The sequence below is a fragment of the Callorhinus ursinus genome, unplaced genomic scaffold, assembly GCF_003265705.2.
Source record: "Callorhinus ursinus isolate GAN/ISIS: 27379988/994484 unplaced genomic scaffold, GSC_fseal_2.0 scaffold2, whole genome shotgun sequence".
NCBI classification, from domain to species: Eukaryota; Metazoa; Chordata; class Mammalia; order Carnivora; family Otariidae; genus Callorhinus; species Callorhinus ursinus.
This window is the reverse complement of record NW_027397064.1, coordinates 682,176-702,581: the sequence shown is the minus strand read 5'-3', so window position 1 is coordinate 702,581 and position 20,406 is coordinate 682,176. Positions and strand designations below refer to the sequence as shown.

The window sequence follows — 20,406 nt, the reverse complement described above, 5'->3', positions numbered from 1 at the left end:
GACTTGGTTCCTACCCTTAGAACCTTCCAGAGCGGCTGGGACAACGTGAGCACACATACAGACAGGTAAACACCAGGATATTCAAATCAGCACAGAATGGACATCACCGAGTCCAGGAACTTGTGCTAAGTACCCGTCTGCAGAGTTCCTGGGGACAGGGCAGAGCTGCGATGCCTGCTGGCGCCCCTCGGGGAGCCGTGGCAACGGGGTCACCCTTGGGGAGGGACGCCGCACCCGGGCTCTGCTGCACAGGGAGCAGGGACACCCCCGGACCAGAGTGACTGAGGTCATGGCCAGGAAGATGCCAGAAGGAGGATGGATGCTGCGCGTCCGGAGGCGAGGCTGGAGGAAGGGGAAAGGCAGGTGGGTGCTGTGCACACCCCTACAGCTCCCTCCAGGATGCACCCCTGTCCCGTGCCCCTCCTGCAGCGGGGGAAGCGAGACGCCTGCTGGGCGGGGTGGTCCACGGTCCCTGCTGTAGCACTGTTTGCAGCCCCCCACACCTGCCCCAAGGGTCAGGCAGGTCTCCGTGAGGGGCCGTCTGCTCACGCTCGTCAACAGAGGTGGGGGCGCATGTGCATCAGACCCACGGCTGCTACTTCCACATGTCAGGGGCTGGGGAGCGGAGGCGCCATCACCAACCACAGGGGAGCGGAGCTGCGGCCCTGCCGGACACCTGGCCTCTGGGGGCATGAGTCCCAGCACCACCCCTTTGGTTTCTGTGAGTCGGGCTAACAGGAGTCCGTCCCCTGGTGCTGCAGGAATTCTGGGTATACCAGCAAAACTGAGTGGGGCATGGTGGGACATGTGGTAGAACAAGCAGCTGCAGAAACTCACCACCAGCTCACTAAAGTGTGCGGGCAAGACACGTACACACAAGAGGCTGTGTTCGGTAGTTCATAATGGCAACGTATACATATCTCTGCACACACGTGAGTGTGTGTATGGAACATGTGTACACACGTGCACAAACAACCCAGATGCCCATCAGTGCAACGAACACGGCATCATCTTGACAAAGCAGTCGGTTGATATTTACTGGCCATGTGGCTGGAACTTTTGAGGTGACACCATGTCACTCCTGCCTCTGGATGGGACACTGGAGGCGAGTCTGCAGGGCGGGGGAGCGGCAGAACCAGCCAGCACACTCTGCAGGACGTGCTGCAGCGAAGACGGGGAGCCCATCCGCGTGCACCAAGACCCCAAGGCAGGGCGTGGGGGATTCACAAAAAGCACACAGGGACAACTGAGTCCTCTCTGCGCAAACTAAACCACGTCTGTGTCCATCTGTCCATCTGGCTGTGCACAGAAACACATCTGGAAGATTTAAACCAGACTACTAACGATGGCTACCTCTGGGTTGTGGGATTAGGGGCAACTGTCAGTTTCTTGGCATTTCCATTCTATTTTTTTTTTTTTTTTAAACAGGGAACTCATACTGTTTTTATACATTTTAAAAAAGTAACAATGCAGACGAGCTAAGAAAGTATATCAGCAGAGGGCCCCCCCCCCAGGCTGAGGTCTCCCCGCAGGGAAGCACGCAGGGATGAGGCGCCTGGGGGTCTCCTTGGCCCCCATGGTGGGCACATTTTATGTGGCGCATTTCTGCTGTGGCCACAGGGGAGGGGAGGTCTCTCTTAGGGACGTGTCCACCTCAGGTCCCCTGCTGACTCTATCTGTGACCTTCTGCAGCTTCCTGGTTTTCTTTCTGAAAAGCACTGCTTTAATCTCTGGCTAATTACAAATTACAATTTTCTCTGAATATGAAGAGTATCCTTTTATGACGTAACGGAGAGAACTTAGCCGTGTTTAGAGGCTACACATTACAGTGCGCAGAAAAATATGATGTTTTATATTTTGTCCTATTACAGGGCTGTCTGAAGAAGGACGAAACCATTCTGTATTTGGAGCACTTTCTCCTCCTCTGTCTCTGACAAGAAGTATGAGCCGAGAATGGTCTGCAGAGCTGTCCTGCTGCCCTCTGTCCCGGGCCCGTCTGACTCAGAGCGGGGAGCCTCAGACCTGCCTACACAGTTCTGATCCCGGACCATGGGGGCGGCGCGGCTGGGGCAGAGACAGAGTCCTGCTGGCGGGTTCCTGCCTGGCTCCTGCAGGCCTGGGGCAGGGAGGGCTGAGCCGCCCTCCCACCATGTGGCCTGATATCCATAAGCTAGCTACCTGGGCCGCGTGGGCAAGGCCCCGCAGAAGGTTTGGTTCACAGAGTGGTGGACGAGGAAGGACAAGCTCATTGTCCCTGGTGAGCACGGATGGGAAGCCCCCCAGCCCGCCGGCCACACTGGCCTGCTGGTGGGCTGTGTCTGGAGGAAACGGATTCTCTAGCAAAGGGAAGGGTGGACTTTGGAGCCCGGGAAAGACCATGGCATCAAGGAGGGGGCTGGGAAGAGAGCCTCAGTGAGCGACACAGCTGGTCGCGCAGCCGAGGGGCAGGTCACCGGTGGCCGGCACTCGGACGTGTGCAGCCCCATGTGGGCCCCCCGTGGCTGCTGCAGCCGCGGGCCAGTCTCACCTGCAGGCACTGGCCGGCCAGTCGACGGGGCCGCCCCACCCCATGGCCCGCCGTGCACGTACCTGTGGTGAACCTCGGTTTGGTGGGGGGCTCCTGCACAGACATGGGGAAGGTGGCAGATGCCGGGGAGGACTGTGCCCGGGACAGAGGCCGGTGGCCGCCGAAGGACACAGCGACGCCGGCGGCCTCCAGGGATGCCTGGTAGTTCCTCAGCTGGTGGATCCGCTGCTGCTCCAGGAGAAGGGCTTGCTGGGGGGAGAGGGCACATGGGGTTTGCTGCTGCCAGGAAACCTCCCACCTCCCTGCCTGAGGGGCTACACAGATCTCTTCCTGTAAACCACTTGCCCACTCGTTTGTTCACACGATCCGGGAGCACGAGCTCATTCATATGAGCCGGGGCAGCTGGCCGGGACGGGCTGCCTGTTGCCCACGGAGACCCCCGCCTACAGGCAGCCCTCCGGGGCCAGGCTGCTGCTATCTTGCTTCGGACAGAGAGAACTAGATCTGCATGCCAGTGACGTGTGTGAGGAGCACATGGCAGAACGGAAACGCTGACTCACTCGCGGCCACGGTTTGCTCGCTGGTCTCTCCCCACCCCACACCCCCACTCAAGGACAGAAAGACTCTAGATGAAGCAAAGGAGAAACGTTCAGGTTCCAGACACCCAGGCCCAGCCAGCCAGTGTCAGGGACAGGGAGGGGGCGGGCACACCTCTGTGAGGAGGCAGGGGCCAGATGGACCATCCCCAGGACGTTAGCCACCTTTCAGCAAAATAACCAGAGCGAAAAGGAGGTGAATTCTTTAAATGTACGCTTCCATGAGAAACTCTTTTTCACAAAAATTGTGTTTCTATGGGAAGAGCTGGCTTTGGCACAATACCACAGGGACCCAGAACGGGCAGTTCAGAAACTAAGGGAGCTCAGGGGCGACCAGGCAGCGCGGCGCCCGGAGCAGGGACTTCGTCTCTCGACCGTGGCGGGTGGGCACCTCACGAGCTTGCACAGCTCTTCTCTGCCCTGCACGCGAGCCCGTGGAGAGACACGGGGGACTCCAGGAGGGGCTGTGGGGGTGGGCAGGAGCCAGGAGTTGGACCCAGGGCCACGGCAGAGAGGGGAGCGCTGGATGGGGCCCGGGACCCATGAGGGAGGGAGACCCCGAGGCGCACGTCCCCATGACAGGCAGAGGCGAGCCCACCCGGAGCGTCCCTGAGGAGGCAGGGGCCAGGCCCGCAGGGAGGGCGTCCCCAGAACAGTGAAGGCAGGGAAGGCAGAGCTCCTCCACGATCCGTGAACAGGCTTTGTCCTTTTGCAAGACGACAAGGTCCCCAGCCGTAGCCCCTCATGAGAAGCAGCAGTCCAGCAGCCGTGCGGCCGCCAGGGGAAGGAAAGCCTCTCTGCCCAGCTGCCCGATTGTCCTGCCTTCAGGAAGCAGAGTCGGGAAGGAGCAGAAAGGGAGAGAACGGGGCCAGGTGCCCGAAGCCGCCTTGTCATGCTTCTGCTGGTGGAACCCCCAACTGCGGGGCTCACACCCACTGCCACGGACACCAGACACCACCTAAGAGCACCTCTCCCTGACGCTCGGTTTCCAAAACATCGGCTGCCCTATCTTATGCTTACAAGGACCACCAAGTGCCCAACAGGGAGCTCTGCTCATTATTCCTCAAAGAATACAGAAAATAAGCGTCTCTAATCATTGTCTTGGGTTTAGAGCACAATAACGTGATCACTTTATCATCTGCAAGACACTAGCCCTAAACATTTATGTAAGACCTTTCCAATTTCCTATAAGCATCCTAATAATGCGCTGAATTCCAGGTACAACCGTGAGGCCCTCCCACCGCCCCAGAGCAAAGCCCCATCTGGGACAGTCTCCGAGGACGGCCAGCCAGGTGCAGAAAGGCACGATAAACACTGGCTGCCTGCAGCACCCGACTCCAGAGGACAGGAGCTGCCACGCTCCAGACACAGCTCTGCTGCTGAAGGGTACGATCAGTTCCCACGTCCTGGACACCCCTGGCTCTCGGGTCCTGCTGACCAAGAACAAGCAGCCTCCCTGGGGCTTCAGACTCACTGGCTGGCTGTCCCATTGTTTTGCAGGCATGGAAGTCTTACTTTTCACTATAAATTGATAAATCATTCATCAGATTTATTCATCAATCTCTTGTGAGTTTGGTTAATATGTGTCAGTGCCTGGGACTAGGTAACTGTGTCACTGTTTTTCTGGACCTATAAAGTTGGTCACTACTGCCCCTTGAGCCCCCAAAGGCCCTGCCTACCTTTTTGATCAATTAAGAAATCAATCGTCCTCCTCCTACCTTTAACGATATGCTGATCTTGCTAACACTTGGATTTATGTGAACCTACAGTTTTTACAACTGAAAGAAAGTAATCTCTAGGGACTTTGGGGCTGGCGTCTGGCTGGGATACAGGTGCACAGATAGCCACAGTGGACAGAGGGCCAGTAGGGCCAGTATCTGCAGGTATTGCTAACGTAAAATAGACTTCAAACCACAGCCACGTCCCACACCACCCAGGGCAGGGTGGGCAAGGACCCAGCCAGGCAGGAGTGGGGGGCCCTTCAGTGTCCACTGACTGCCAGCCGCAGGGCGCTGCCCCTTGGGCGGTGGGGGACACTGAGGGCCTGTGCTGTCCCTCTGCCCTGCCTGCCCGTCCTCTCCCACCTCGCCTGGCCCTGGCCAGCACAGTCACCTGTGTGAAGAGCAGCTCCTGCTCTGTGGGCTGGCGCTGGCCGGGCTCCACGCCCCGCGGGGGCTCCGCCTCCTCGTCGTCACTCTCAATGGGCTCCTGCTTCACCTGCACCCCGGCCAGTGTGTGCGCCTCCTTCTGCCCTGACCGCCGGTCCAGGTAGGGCTCCTCCAGGAGGGCCTGGTGCTCACGAAGTTCCTCCTCGGTCTCCTCGGGGTGGCTCTCGGGCTGCCGGGCTGGCTCGCTCTGTTTGGGGATAATCTAGAAGGCAGAGGAAAGGGACGAGGGCGACAGAGATGATGGGGTGGTGAAGGGGTGGCACAGGCTCCCTACCTCAGAGCAAGGGGACAGACGAACCGGGGGGATGCTGCTAATCCTGAGCTGGGGCCCAGACCTGGGCGCCGTGCACGGTGCTGAAAAAGTCTGCTGCGCCCAGGCAGGAGACAGACCCGCATCTGGGGCGCATCTGTGAAGCATGTGTGTGCCAAGCACAGAGAGACGCGCAATGAGAGGCGCAGGTGTCGAGCTGGGCCTGCACCCGGGGGAGCGGCCCCTTGGCTTTGATGAACCGTGCAGACCTCCAATGCCCCCATTTATGTCTCTGTGAAGGAGCCGCACTGTCGTGGGGAAAGAGTCTCTCCACCACGTTCTGACTCCTTCTAGAAGGAGAAAGGTTTTCAGGGAAGCCTAACATTTTTTAGCCCCTGCCCATCTGTATGTTAAGAGGTCCTCACAGAACTGCCTGCTTCGTCACCCCTGCCACGACACAATGTGTCCGGCCGACGAGGGATGGACTTGCTGGCCACCGCGGTGCGCGCATTAGCATTCTGTCCACTTGTCGCAGGGCCCAGCCCGGGGGACAGTGACGTGTGCACACACCCGAAGTCGGCTGGGTGTGCAGCCTCCGGGGCACCACCTCGCCTTACTGTAAGAAAACGGAGTTTAGACGGGCAAAGGATTTATTTTACATGATTAACCCTCAAACTGCTTATAATAAGTATTTTCAAAGAAAACATAACTGTGAAAGCCAAGCCATGGGACCCATGGCCACCTTCTTCGTACCCGACCCTACGGCAGCCTCCCGTCAGGACCTCTGACCCAGCGCGGGAAGGCGGGGAGTGGGCTCGGGGCGATTTCAGAAGGACGCACGTGGCCAGATGGGGAGGGGCCAGAAGATGGCGTGCGGGCTACGACTTTATTTCGCATAAATACCTGCCAACCGCCTATCCAGTTGCTTTGACAAATTTCTCACACTAGTTTACCAAAGGGTCTTAAAAAAATCTTGATAATTTTGAGATCTGCAATTATATTTTGCTTGTTAATCTCATCTCCTTCCAGCACACCTAGAGCCCGCAAGGCCCGTGCTGAGCCTTGTGGCTGGTCAAACTGCCCTGGGCCCCAGCCTGGGATGCCCTGCCCGTCACAGGGACAGGGACAGCCCTGTCCAGACCACAGAGGACGCTGGGCTGAGTGGCCCTCAGCACACGGCTGTGCAAGCCTGGGCTTCAGGCCCGGCGAGGTCACAGGCTCTCACGCTTCCGCTGCCCCCCAGGGTCAGACTGAGAATGGAGGCGAGGGGCAGGGAGCACCCGCAGGGATGGGACGCTCTGGGGGCTCAGCCAGGCAGGGGCAGAAGGCCCGCAGAGGGCTGCATCCAGGTGCAGTGCTGGTGCCTAGCAGACGTGGGTGAGGAGAAGGAGGCAAACCCAGATTCTGATCCAGGGGCCAGAGCCCGGCCCAGAGGATGCCGTCCAAGTGCCAGGTGGGCCTGTGAGGCTGACCTCAGTGAGAGAAGGGGGATCTGAGTGGGATTCGGGACACAGGTCAGGGCCGGAGAGGACAGTCAGGGAGCCCCACACAGATGGAAAGCCAGGGCTGCGAGCACGGCAGCTCCAGGCAGGGCGCCCGAAGCCAGTGCTTCAGGGGCAAGAGGCGGGGGGCCACACACACCAAGGAAAATGGAGACAAGGCTGGAGAAGCTGAAGGGCAGTATCATCACGCAGCAGAGAGTCAAGGGGAAGACAGCAGTGGCTGGGCCCCCGTAGGCTCGGAGGAGGGGGCCACGCAGCAACAAGCCCCTGCCTGGGGAAGCCCTTGTGCACGGTCCACGGAGACCCGGGGGCAGGCGTGGGGGAGCAGGGTGCCGTGGCCACCTGAGGGGATCCTGCACAGAGGTCACCGGGGGCTGTGCCTGCTCCTGAGGGGCCCAGGGCCCATTCTGAGGCCCCTGTGGGAGGCTCAGCTCTGATGTGGACCCAGAGCCCTGGGCCCTCCTCGGGGTGGACGCAGGGGGAGAAGACAGAGGAGGAGGGTCAGCCAGGAGGACACAGGCTGGGGCTTTCCCGGAGGACGCTGGGCCGTGACAAAGTTGAGACTGTCATCACAGAGGACAGGGGAGAGCGGCCGTGGGAAAGCATACACGGTGGACAGAGAAGTCCCCACCTAGTTTCTTCTAGCATTTTCTTTTAAACTTGAGAACAACAGAAAAGTTTCAGGGAGAGTGTAGGAAGCCCCATGTGCCCTCACCTAGACACAAGTTGACAGACAGAGAGACTGAGGCAGGCAGGGCTCGGAGCCAATCCAGCAGAGGCACTCCCCATGCGCCCCCCAGAGCGTGGAACTCGCGGCCTTTGGGAACTTTGTGGATAAACTTCATGGCAGCAGGTACCATGCTGTGCACACTCGTGTGCGCTCAGATGCTCCACAAACAGGGCTGACGGCTTGCATCCGACCAGCCATGCTGTGAGCCACCCCTGGACGCAGAGGGCCTTATTCCCGCAGGAGGGACCCTGGCGGAGTCTGGGGAGGGCGCTGATGGTCCGGGTCGCTCTCAGAGGCCTGGGACCGGGGTCTGTCCCTGCCCGTGCTGTTGGCTCATCAGCAGCTGCGGCAACCAGGCGGACTTCTCTGTGGGGAAGGTGCTGGCTGCCCGGGGGCCTCAGCCTGTCTTCTGTGGGCTGCCTTCTGCTTCTTTCCAGGAATGACGCTGGGCGGGTTTAGGGCTGAATGTGTAAAAGTCCCAGAGGGTTCTGTGTAACGCCCTGTGGTGCCCTCTCCTTCCTTCTGCACGTTGGCCTGGGCTGGGAGGTTGGGTCCCTCCCGGAGGCCTCGACCCCACACCCGCGGCCCTAGGAGTGCGCTGCAAGACGGTCAAAGCCCGGAGGCAGGGGAGCATGGCGGAGCAGGAACAGGGACCTGCCTGCTCCCAGGGCGAGCGCCCCAGGCCCCCTCTCTGGTCTTCTCAGCTTCCTCGGAAAATGAGGGCGTCTGAGCAGCGACCTCCAGGTCCCTCCAGAGGACTTAGGCCACTCTGCGCTTCCATGAGAGCCAGCCCGGCTCTGTGAAGGATTCCTGGAGGCTGGAACGTGCTGGCCCCACTGTCCTGGCAGCTCTGGGCAGGAGCAGGGGCTTCTGAGCTGCCACCATCTCTCTGGAGCTCAGTGCCCATCCCGAGGGTGGCCTCAGCCGCCAGGCGGCGGTACAGAGGGAGTCGGGGAGGGATGCGTCCACAGCAGCAGCCTCCCCGTGATGCCGAGCGCGCTCACAGCCTGGGCTCCCGGCTCAGTAGTGGTGCAGCCTCCCTGGGCCGCTCAGCCTCCCTGGGCCACGGCCTTCCGCCGCCTTTGAAATGTGGTTCTGCGTTGCCCAGCCGGGCTGTGGGCTGGCGGCACCACAGAGCTGGCTTCAGAGCTGAGGCTCCTGCGGGCAAATGCGGCTGCAAACCAGACAGACAAACCAGCTCGCTGTCCTCTGATGCCCTTTGCACCTTAGAGGCCCCTTTTACTGATTAAGTGAGAAATGCAGGTCCCAAAGGCCAGACTGCAGTTGGGGCCAGTACTGAAAGATCACTAGACGTGCTGGTAGTCAGACCACCCAAACACAGGAGCCCAAGCTCCTAGGTTCATAGCCTGGCCCTGGGAGCCACAGGACTCAAGCAAGGCGGGAACTGCGTCCCCAGCAAAGCCTCGGTCCCACAGGGGCACAGACGCCCTCAAGCGCTCTCTTCCTGCTGCAGCACATTTCCCTCCCCGCACGATCCAGACCCGCCCTATGGTATGTCCAGTTGCAGCGCTTGCAGGGTGCCCATGCCACCTCCAGAACCGTAAGCCCTGCCCACCCGCTGGGGGCACATTCTCCAGAAAGTTCCTTCTCCTAGCAAAGCTTTATTAAATAAACACCACTGCACGTAAGGCTCCGGGCACTAACAACCAATGCTAACCCACAGCCGGGGAGCACAGCCGGCTCAGGTGTCTGTCCTTCCTGCTCACGGAGGCTCCCCAGCCCCATGGTACAGTTCCCTTGGTCAGGGACCTTGGGAAAACCGAAGCGGCCGTGCAGGGCTGCCCTCCCTAAGGGGTCGTCAGCGAAGCGGCCGTGCTCGAAGGCTGGGGTTGAATGAGCTGCAGACTGTCCGGGAACTGGCTGCAATCCCCAGCATACCCTGGGCAGGCTGGGAGGGTGGGCGGCCTCAGAGCTGTCAGGAGCTGGGTGCCAGTGCCATCGGGTGAGGGGCCCATTAGGGACACCATGACCCGACTCAGGGCAGATGTGCGGGTGCCAGACAGCATGAGATAACATCGTTGGCTCCCCGAGATCCCAGGAGAATGCTGTACAAACATTTCAATCAATTGTCATTCCCTCTCGTAATCAATCATGTAACAGAATCCAGGGAGATCACCCAGCTCCTAAATCATTCTTTTTAAGAATATACCAGGAATGAATAGGTGTTTTCTGTCTTCCTAAAACCTCCCACCCTATCAGTCACAGTGATACGATAAAATTAGGAAGCCACAGCCACACTAGGATGATGGAAGTGAAGTGCCTTTGACACTGGGAGTGAACAGAAAGACAGTCCCCGTCTCGCCCACAGGAAGCAAGCGCCTTTGCCATCCAGATGAGGGCTGATGGGGCGGCCTCACCGCTCCTGACATAGTTCTGCACGGTCTGCCCGGGAGAGCCCAGGAGCCCCGGAGGCTCTGGGCTGGGGTGGGCAGGCTGTCTCCCATGGGGGCCTCGGCCTGGCCTGTGCTGGGCATCTGGCCATTCAGGAGCACGGTGCTGGCGGGCTGTCTCCCATGGGGGCCTCGGCCTGGCCTGTGCTGGGCATCTGGCCATTCAGGAGCACGGTGCTGGGGGGCTGTCTTCTCACGTGTCCCCCACGACCCTGTCATGGGGGTACCCTAGGCTAGAGTTGGGCCACCGCCAAACACTGGGGGTACCCTAGGCTAGAGTTGGGCCACCGCCAAACACCACCTTCAAGGAATGCGGCCTGTTTTCCGGTTTTAATCACCAGCACAGCAACACAAAACCCAGCTGCTACTTCCTGCCCCAAAGCAGCTTTGTGAGCGACTTTTGGGACCGCGCAGGTGCGCACACCTCCGTGAGCTGTCCTGGGCGCCAGCCCTTCTGTGCGTGATATTCCAATAGGCAGGCACACGCAGGTGCGGAGGGGCTTGGGAAGGTGCTCTTGGGGCTCTGTGCCAGTGTAAGGGTGGGGGCTCCCTGTTGGGGGTTTGCTCGCGGAAGAGGAGTATCCTCCGGGAACTCAGGAGGAAGCGCTGGCCAGGCAGGACACACCACATGGTGACACACGGCGCTGACCCCCCGCCCGGCGGCCCACGCTCCCACTACACGCAGCGTCCCCCGTCCTGCCACACGTGCTGAAGCTCGGCCTCCACGGCATCCCTCCCATCTGCCGGCCCCCCTCCGGGTCAGAGAGCCAGGCTGCCGAGGAAGGCGCCGCGCCCATGGACCCACCTTGTTCATGTGCAGCTGCTGCTGGAAGTGCTGCTTGTGCTTCTCCAGGAACTGCTGGTGCTGCTGCTGGATCACCAGGTGCTGCAGGGCCGGCGCGTTCTGGGGCAGTGGGGCCGACTGGGTGCGCCCCAGCGGGCGGTGCTGCCTCAGCTTGTGCATGGACGGGGACACGCGGTCCGCGCCCACCAGAGGCTGCGCGTGCAGGGGCAGCGCGCCCAGGCCTGAAAGACACCAGTCTGAAGGTAATACGGAGGGAGGGGCAGCGGAGCAAAGGGGGGGAACCCCCAGGAGCTGCCCCGTCCCCCCACCCCGCCCCAGAGCCCCCGGGCCATGCCGCTGTGAGCCCTGAGCGCCAGCTTCACCAAGCAGAGGCCGCCGTCTGGAGGTGGCTGTCCCCTGACACCCAGGCCCCTGCTGTAAGCGGGCGTTCCGAGTGACAGGCTCCAGAGCGGCTGGCCCGGCCACGAGTGGCCCATGACACCCCTCAGAGGGCCCCGGGCCCTGGAAAGGCTTGTTTTGGTCTGAGCAGCACCGCAGGCAGCCGGAGCGGCTTGGGCCACGCTCAGAACGGCGGCAGGGGTCCTGGTGGCCCAGCATGTTCCGGAAGGCCGTGGAGATGGCTCTTCCCTAAGTGACCCGGAAACTAAGTTGTGAGGCAATGAAACATCCTTAGGCTCAAATCTTTAAGGGTCTCTTCAAGTGGTGACTTCACGCACGAAGGGGACACTAACGCTTGTACAAATCCTGATGCAGACGGCCAGGATCTGCACGTGTCCCCGGAGGTTCTGCTGCCTGCATGTCCCCAGCGGCACGGGGGGCTGCTTCGCCAACCCGCACCTCGACTGGGCGCTTAAGAACCCGAGCGGACACATGATCCTGGTTTAGTCTGCACTTGAATCTTATTTTAAAATGCAGCCTCATCAGGGGACTCAGGATGCCAAACACTTTTCCTTTGTAAGCTTTTCATACGGCTGTAGTTTCACTTCTGTAAACTGGGAGTTTAGGCAGTTTCTCTAGTAAACCCTTGCCTCACTGCCTGGCTGCTGCCCTAGCAGCCTCAGGTGATGAACACGAGCCAACCAGGCTCAGGCTGCGGACGCCCCGGGTCACGGGTGTCTGCCTGGCAGGAACCGCGCATGACCGAGCACAGCAGCGGCCGGGCTCCCCGAGAGCTGCTCCGCAGACCCCCGAGGAGCCCTGCAGTCTTAGTCTCCCCTTGTCCCTTCGTGGCTGTGGCGATTGCTCGACTTCCTACGCACCCAACCCTCACAAAACTGTCCCTCACTAGCTTTTCGAGAAGTCCGTCAACTCTGTCCCCTAAACCACCACCACCTTCTGTTCAGCCCGCTGTTTTCTGAAAAGAGAAGTAACCTTAAATTTCATTATCTGCTCAGCTACTAAAGTTAGTAACACAAAAGATCGACTCATTCCCTATCAAGTTTTCTAGAAAAGTTAAAAAATAAAAGCACCCCCCCCAAGAAGGTGTTTTGGAATTCTTCCCGTTGATCAAGGTGTCATGAGGATTAACATGCGGAAGTCCGCCACACAAAGCTGCATTTATGGGAACAGAGGGGACGCAGTCCCGAGAAGGTGCCCCTCGGACACGAGAAGCTAACACGCGGCTTCCTGAGTAGATGATCCTTGGGCCTCCTGGGCACCGGGAAGGAAGGTGAAGTATGCGAGGGAGCAGCAGAGCCACGCAGGGTTACTGGGCGGCCAGCCCCATGTTCCAGAGAAGCTTCTCCGGGCTCCAGGGAAGGAACCCAATTCCACGGAGACGGAGCTTCCAGGGCTGGTCACGGAGCAGGAATGTGCTCCAGCAGCGCAACGTGAATGCGAGCCTGGTCTCTGCGGGTGCTCTCTGCCCTCCCCTGCGAGGAAAGGCTCCCCAGAGCAGGGGCGCTGCCTTCACACGGGCTGGCCTGAGGACACAGGCCACTGTGTCTGTTCTGGTCCACCCCACCCACCCCAAGTTCCACTACGGGCCTCCTGGGGGGTAAAGCTCCGGGGCTGTCCCTGTCGGCCCAACCTTCGAGTGGCAAGCCTTCCTGGCCAGCTGACTTCCAACTGGTCCCTCAGGTCATTAATAAGGGTTTCTGATGACCATTATTTGGCCTTTGGTATATACTGTAAAAGACTTATCAGCATAAACCCACACCACACGGAGGTCCAGTTCTGTTCTAGGTGTGACCCAGCTGTCGGCAGAGGCCTGCTGCATCCCACTGGGTGCAATGCCGGGGCAGAGCCTGACCTGCGGCTCCTGGACCCTGCTCTGGGTAGGGAGGCCAGGCTGCCTGGGGCCTCTTTCCCTGAGCACCTGCCAGCTGCGAGGCTAACCTGAGGCTCCATTCTCCTTTCTTCCTGCCCACAGCACTGGCAGAAGTCCCTCTGCGGTCCAGCAAATGGACAACCGACCCCAGTACTGAGAGAGGACTCAACCAGCGTTACAGACCTTTGTTCCTTCCAGCAGGACTGGGGGGTGGGCCAGTGTCCCCGAAGTCCGAGCTGGACCATGTGATCATAAGGACAATGGTAACTCCTGGCATTTAGCCAGTCATCTGGGCTTCAAGATGTGCTATACACAGCACCAACGGGTGAGTTTGCAAACAAACCCCACCAATTATGGGGATTGAAGAGGCAAAGAAGGTGAAGAGTCAGGCTGCCCTGACGTTCTGGACCCAGGTCTGAAGGGCCGGCCTGTGCACTATGGGGTTCTGGTTAAGTAGATGAATTCATTCACACTGGGTGACCGACTCATGTGGCTTGGGTCCTTAGAAATCCATCTGATGTATTCCACTACCCTACGCACCATGGTGAAACTCTTTAAAACCCTTCAAAAGACAGTAAGTCAGGCAAGACTTGGGTCTAACTAGTGGCTTGCAATTCTGGCTGCACATGAGCATAGCCTGAGCACTGCAAGAAAAACCATGGGTGGCAGGGGCCTGCCTGGACCGGTCAGCTTCACCAGAGCTTCTGGGGGCCTGGACAGGGCCGAGAATCACTGCTTAGGTCATAGGGGCAGCAGCACCCACGGCCACTCATGCTCAAGTCTCTCCTGGGACTCGGTTTTCAGGACAAATGAGGAACAAAGGGGAGCATGTAATCACTGCTTCAGAGACCCGCAGAGCCCCCATGCTCAGAAGTGCAACCATGGACCAAGGTTGCCTGTCTGTCCCCTTACCCCCCTCACCAGGCTGGAGCAGGCCCTGCAAGTGACCAGAAGGCTAGAGAGACACCACATCCTCCAGATGCCATACCTGTTCCCCCTACTGGCCTTTCTGCCCCTCCTCCCCTGAGACTCCCACCCAAGGTCTCAGCAACCACACCACTTCTCCAGGAAGCCTTCCCTGATGTCCACCCTGCTGCACAGCCTGAGTGCCCAGCCCCAACCACACAGCTCTTAGGGGCCTCGGGGGTCCGTCTCCCTAGGGCCTGGCATGGAGGAGATGCTGGGCTGAATGTTCTGCCCCCTGGCCACACAAGCACAGCACTGGGTGGGCTGTCTGGACAACAGGGGCGCACAGTGCACTGCAAGTAGGGGCTTCCTCCTTGAAATGGTGGTTCCATCTCCCCCCCCTGCCTTGGGAAACCCCGGAGTGTACCAGGGTGCACTGTCTTCTCAGGAGAAGATTGGAGTGCACAGCTTCTGCCTGTCGAGTGCCTCACTGGGGCAGCGGGAAACAAGGAGGCAAGGGCCACGTGGAGGTGGGGCATCCCACGGCCCCGAGACCCGCACCTTGTCACCCTTCTAGACCCGGGCCAGCCTCTTCTCCCCCGGGGCCTCTATTTCCAGCGCTTATGTGATGAAGCTGTTCTAGCTCGGGCCTTCCGTCTGTCCGTCCATCGTGATTATCTGCAAGCACTCATGGAAACACAGGTCTGCTGGCTGGTGAACCTCAGAAATCCCGACTTCCCCTCCCTTTGACCCCAGAGCTTTTTGCCGCAGGCCTTCTGCACATTGAGCCTGTGCGGGCGCCGGGAGCAGGCTGGCCACGCCATGGAAGCGCAGTGCTTGCCCTCCAGGAGAGGAGGTGAGCAGGAGGTGGAGCATCACCGAAGCTACGTGGGCAGAACTCACGGGAGGGAAGGCCATGCCCGACGGGAGCAGGGATGGGGACTGGGGCACAGCCGGCATGGGAGCCAGGCCAGTGGGGGAGAAGGGCGGCCCCGGCTGGCGAAGCATGAGGCAGCACAGCCGCGAGCCACGCAGGGAGGAGGCAGCCTGCTCCCGGGCCTGTGAGCGCCAGGCCTTCGGTCCTGGCCAGCAATGCCCAACAGGCCCCTCTTTGCTGACACAGACCCTCCACATTCACATGGCTCAACCGCTGCCAGTCACACAGGCACCCACTAAGCCCCCTGTGGGACTGAGAAACCGAATGTTTACTTCATTTTTGGCCCTGACTTTTGATTTTCAACTTCAGTGGCCAGGTGGGGCCAGTGCTCCTGCACAGGGGGGCTCTGCTTGGGGCCTGGAGGGGCAGGAAGCCAGGTCAGGAGGCGTGCTCCCACCAAGACCCGAATCAGGGCCCTGTTCACAGGGAGGGGTGGGGAAGGGGCCATGAGACCTGGGACAGACCGATGGGGTGGCCTGCGGAGGTGAGGGAGACAGCAAGGTTGAAGGTTAAAAGTTCTAAACCCAAAAGTAACCAACCACCACAACACAACAACTAACAGCTAAGGGCGCATGGGATCAGATGCTGTCCTGCGTGAATACACGCCTCACTGAACCCTCATAAAACTCAAAGGGCAGATTACTTGTGTTATCCCCACTTCACATATGGGGAAACTAAGTCAAGGCACCAGGGAAGACGTCCCAAGGTCACTGAGCTGGGACCAAGGGGAGGTGAAGGTGTCTGTGTTCTTGGCCACGGCCCTGCCTCCAGCGCCCCCAGCTGGGGTGCCCGTGAACTGGGAGGCGGCCTGTGGATTGTGGGGCAGGGTGGGGGGAGCCGGCCGGCGCCTGGACAGTCGTGCCCGGGCCTCACCGCCACAGGTGGGCCGTCGGCAGCTGCTGTCACGGCCACGGCATGAGCTGCACACAGAGGACAGACCCAGCCACGTGGTCGACCACGGAGTCAAGTTCAGCAAACTTACTGGAGACGCGAGGTCCTGGAAGGTCCTATTTCCTGGGAAGCTGCGGGGTGGGGTGTTAGGAATGCTTTTTAACGGTGGGGGCCGAGCAGGGGACCAGGGTCAGGAAGACGGCTGGGTGTCGCTGACGTGTTACTAAATGACACAAGACGGAAATTCAGGCGTCGCTCACTGCTCTGGCCCCCGACGTTGAGCATCACAGGGACGCAGATGCAACTTCAGGTAAAACTCTCGAGACCTCTGTGCTCACAACCTATTGTCTGGAAGTCGGGGAGATGCGTGGCAAGGTGTCTGCTCCCTGGCACGCTGTAGACCCCTCAACTCTGAGGATGGTGACCCCAACACCAGCATCGGGGGAAGCAGACAGACACACAGACACGAAGGAGCACTAGTGGAAGATGGAGCTCGCCATCTGCAGACACACGGGAGGGTGGGATGCGGTCCCCTGCACCCAGACCAGTCCCGTGACTCTCAACAAGGCCACCAGACCGGGCTGTGTGCCCACAGGTTGGGACCTTGTGACCGGCTCAGCACCTGCTCTTTCCACCCAAGTGTCAGGGAGTGTGAAAGGGGGTATCTTCGATTCTAATTCTGAACAAGTAATCAGGTTTCCAGGAAGCCAAGCAAGGAAGCCGGGGATCATGTGGACATGAAAGACACCCATGCAGCTGGACACCTGCTCGTTTTCTAGCAAATCCACACGTTCTTCACTCCTGAAGCTAACAGGGCTGTTGCCATGCAAATCTCTGACAAATGTCCTATTTTTTCCCCTAAATATAACCATCCCTTAGAGCACATTAAAAATTCTTACTGCTAATAGAAATGGACTATCTATGGGAGTCACTGCGGGGTTTTCTCACACGTTCAAGTGCATCCAGAGGCAAATGCAGATGGGAACAGCCACCCTTCTGGAGAGGTTACACAGAAGGTGCACCTGACGCCTAGTTTTACTCCATCTACCTCGTTGGCAAGCGAGAAATGGCTTACCAAATCATAGGCCCTCACGCGGGAGGGGTCGCGGGCAGGAATTACGGGGTGGAAACAGGCCTCCCCGCGGGGCCCCGAGCCCCCCATGCTCACCTGTGACCAGGGGTGTCTGTGCGGGTGGTTGCTCCAGGAGGACCATGTGCTGCAGGAGGGGGTTGTGCGCAGCCCCGCCATCACGCTCCAGGGGCGCCGTGCTCAGGTAGGGAGTGAGGTGGGTGCCGGGGAAGAGGGAGATCCGCTGCTGGAGGGCCGGGAGAGCCAGTCTCTCAGCTTCCTGCTGGCCAGCCGTCCCCTGGAGAGGCACAACTGTGATGCCTGGGCCGAAGGCCTGGGACAGCCGCCCCCCCACCCACGCACACCCGCGGACGCCTACTCACAGCAGACGGCCCGGTGGCAGGCAGCCCCAGCGTGATGTTGGGCAAGGATGGTGACGTGTAGAGGGGGAGTGGGGCCACGGAGCCTTCTCGAGTCACGAGTCTGTGGGCCAAGCCAGTCTGGAGACAGAACACACAAAGGCCGTCACACACGGTCTGTCCCCGACAAGCGTGGGCAGCGCACGCCACGAGAAATCACAACAGAAAACGCGTGGGGCGGGCCCTGCTGAACTCCGAGACACTGCAGCACATGTACGTTAACCTGTTACATCCTGCAGGCGGGCGTGACATCTTAGAGCAGGCTCTCGTTTATTTTTATTCAGAGTGCTAATTCATTGTAAAACTATCAAGAAAATCTAAGGTAATGTATTGTAAAATATACTCTTGGTTGGGAAGGTCTTTTCGAATATAACATCAGGGCAGAAACCAAAGAAAATATTGATTAAAAAAATCCCTCACAGAAAAGGCAAATAACAGACGCAGCAATGCTGGCCATGTGGGCAGGGAAAGCTGAATATGTGAAGAGCTCACAAATCAAATAATTAACAACGAGAAAATCGTATGGAAAGGCAAATGACAACTGATATTAAGGGAGAATAAATTCATGAAAAAATACTCAACATCATCAGTAATCTAAAAATATATTTAAAACCCAATCAAGCTGGCAAAGATTTTTACAACTGAGAATACTCTCTTGGCCCCGAGGAACAGAAGCATACTGCCGGGTGTGTTATAAGTTGGTGTGCTCTTTCTGCAGGAAAACTTGGCAATCATGTCAAAAGCCTTAAAAATGTATCTAACTTGTGATCGTACAACTCCACTCTGAGGATGGACTCCTATGAAATGATGCTGGTCCAGGAATGGTCCCAGGAAGGTCACGGCCGAGACGACCACACAGGCAGAGGGTTGTGTGTCCCACAGTGCGGCCAGGGTTGAACAGACAAAGGAACACGGGGCCCTCAGGAGGTGGGGGAAACCTTCCTGATTGGCTGGAGTCTCAATGATATGTTGTTAAGTTAAAAAACAAAGTTGTAGAGTTGTACACTTTTTCAAGAGCAGACAGACAAGGAGGACTCTGGGACAGAAAGACAGTCACTAGAGGCTGGCGGGAGCACGCTCCGGGGCTAAATTACTGTGTCCTCTTCTTGCTTCTACAATGGTATTCTTTGCTACAAAGGCCACTGTTTTATTCACCCCAACATCACCCCAGAGTAGATACTCAGTCACCATGCTGAGCCGAGGGGCAGAGGGACCGAGCACAGGGCGTTGCCACACGCTGGCTGGGAGGGCCTGCGTAACGGCAAGTCACAGGACTGACAGACACCCGACCAATCTTCTCTTAGAGCCTATCGCACTGCGGTCCGCAACTAAGAGGAGAAACACTCCAGTGCCTTCAAATTTCAGATCCAAGGAGAAAACCATGAGCTGAAAGTTATCATCAAGTTGCTGTAGACAACAGGGGTGGACCGACTGCTGGCCTGGCTCGAAAACGGCTCTTCATCCCGTTGGAGGTCGGAGGAAGCTCGGGCTCCCCTCAGAGACGCTGCGGGCCTGGTTTCACAACAGCACACTGACGCCAGTCCAGTTTCGCAGTGCACACAAAAGTTTCGTATACACGATACTCCAGTCTGTTAATGTGATAGTAATGCAATAGCTTTAAGTCTTTTTAAAGGTATGCATTTAAAGAATACCTTATTGCTAAAAAATGCAAACCGTCATCTGAGCTCTCAGCGAGTTGTAGTCCTTTTGCTGGAGGAGGTTCTCGCCTTGATGTTCGTGGCCGCTGATGGATCGGGGTGGTGGCTGCTGACGGCCGGGGGGTCTGTGCAGGTTCCCAAAATAAGACAACAATTTGCCGCATCGATTGACTTCCTTTCACGATTTCTCTGTCGCATGTGAGGCTGTTTGATGGCATTTCACCTACAGGAGAACTTCCTGCTGCCGCTTTATCCCCTAAGCCTACGTAATGTCCAAAATCCTCTGTTGTCCCTTCGACGATCTTCACGGCATCGTCACCAGGACTAGATTCCGTCTCAGGAAACCGCTTTCTTTGTCCATCCATAGGAAGCAACTCCTCACCCCTCGCGTTTTATCACAAGATTGCAGCAATCCAGTGCCTTCTTCCGGCTCCACTTGTAATTCCAGTTCTCCTGCTGTTCCCAGCCCATCTGCAGTGGCTTCCTCCACTGAAATCTTAAAACTTCAATTTGTAAAAAAAAAAAAAGAAAAAAAGAAAAGACAACATCGTAATGTGTGGCAAAGGGACGCATGCCTGCAGCACCTCATGGCGTGTGTGGATCCTCCATACCTTGCAGGATTCCCGACGCTGCTGTTGAGTGCGGCCCTATTTCAGTGTCGTTTGGAAACACAATCTTTGTTTGGACGCTGTGAGGGAGGGTGTTCTTCATGCCGGGACATCCGGCTGTGTGCTGTCCTACACTTTGCTCACTGGGAAGCTGTGCAGGCCTGACCCAACAACCACCATGGAAAGTATTTTCCCTCGACAGAAGCACTTTTTGTCACAAGTAAAAGTAGTATCAACAAGCTACGCTTTAGAGAAAACGGTTGGGATTGCCAACGGAGGCATGGCCCTACTGGACTGTAATTATCCGGGAACAAAATAAGCAGACATCCTAATGTCTGCAAAGTTATAATTTCCTCTTTATAATCACTCTATTTTTTTTACCTAATTTATTTTTAGAAATAACAAAGCCTTCTGAGAATAACTGGGGATGCTGACTGCCCGCATGCACAGTGCTAGTGGTCTCCATCTGCCCTGTGCCGGGCTCATCACCTCCCGTGCTCTGCACAAACTCGGGGCTTGGCCGCGCACCGTGTCGCGCCGGTGTTCTGCGCGGGAGGGAGCTGTTGTCTCCGGGTCTGGGGAGCCTGCTTCCTCTGTGTGAAGGGGGCCATGGCCGGGCAGTGGAGACGGGGGGCTCAGGGCAGCGGAGACGGGGGGCTC

The 20,406-nt window shown here is 58.3% G+C and overlaps 1 protein-coding gene across 13 annotated transcripts in view; it reads right to left on the bottom strand.

Annotated features, from left to right (window-relative positions):
* The window catches only part of HDAC4 (histone deacetylase 4), a 258,026-nt gene that overhangs the window by 46,594 nt on the left and 191,026 nt on the right, over nt 1–20,406 (bottom strand). For all 13 annotated transcript variants that reach the window (XM_025888741.2, XM_073905783.1, XM_073905787.1 and 10 more), the window contains 5 exons: nt 17,445–17,561; nt 17,161–17,359; nt 10,990–11,210; nt 5,236–5,493; nt 2,590–2,776 (listed from right to left, as the gene is read on the bottom strand). In XM_025888741.2, the coding sequence (XP_025744526.1) occupies nt 2,590–2,776; nt 5,236–5,493; nt 10,990–11,210; nt 17,161–17,359; nt 17,445–17,561 (982 nt within the window). The remainder of the gene's footprint in view (nt 1–2,589; nt 2,777–5,235; nt 5,494–10,989; nt 11,211–17,160; nt 17,360–17,444; nt 17,562–20,406) is intronic.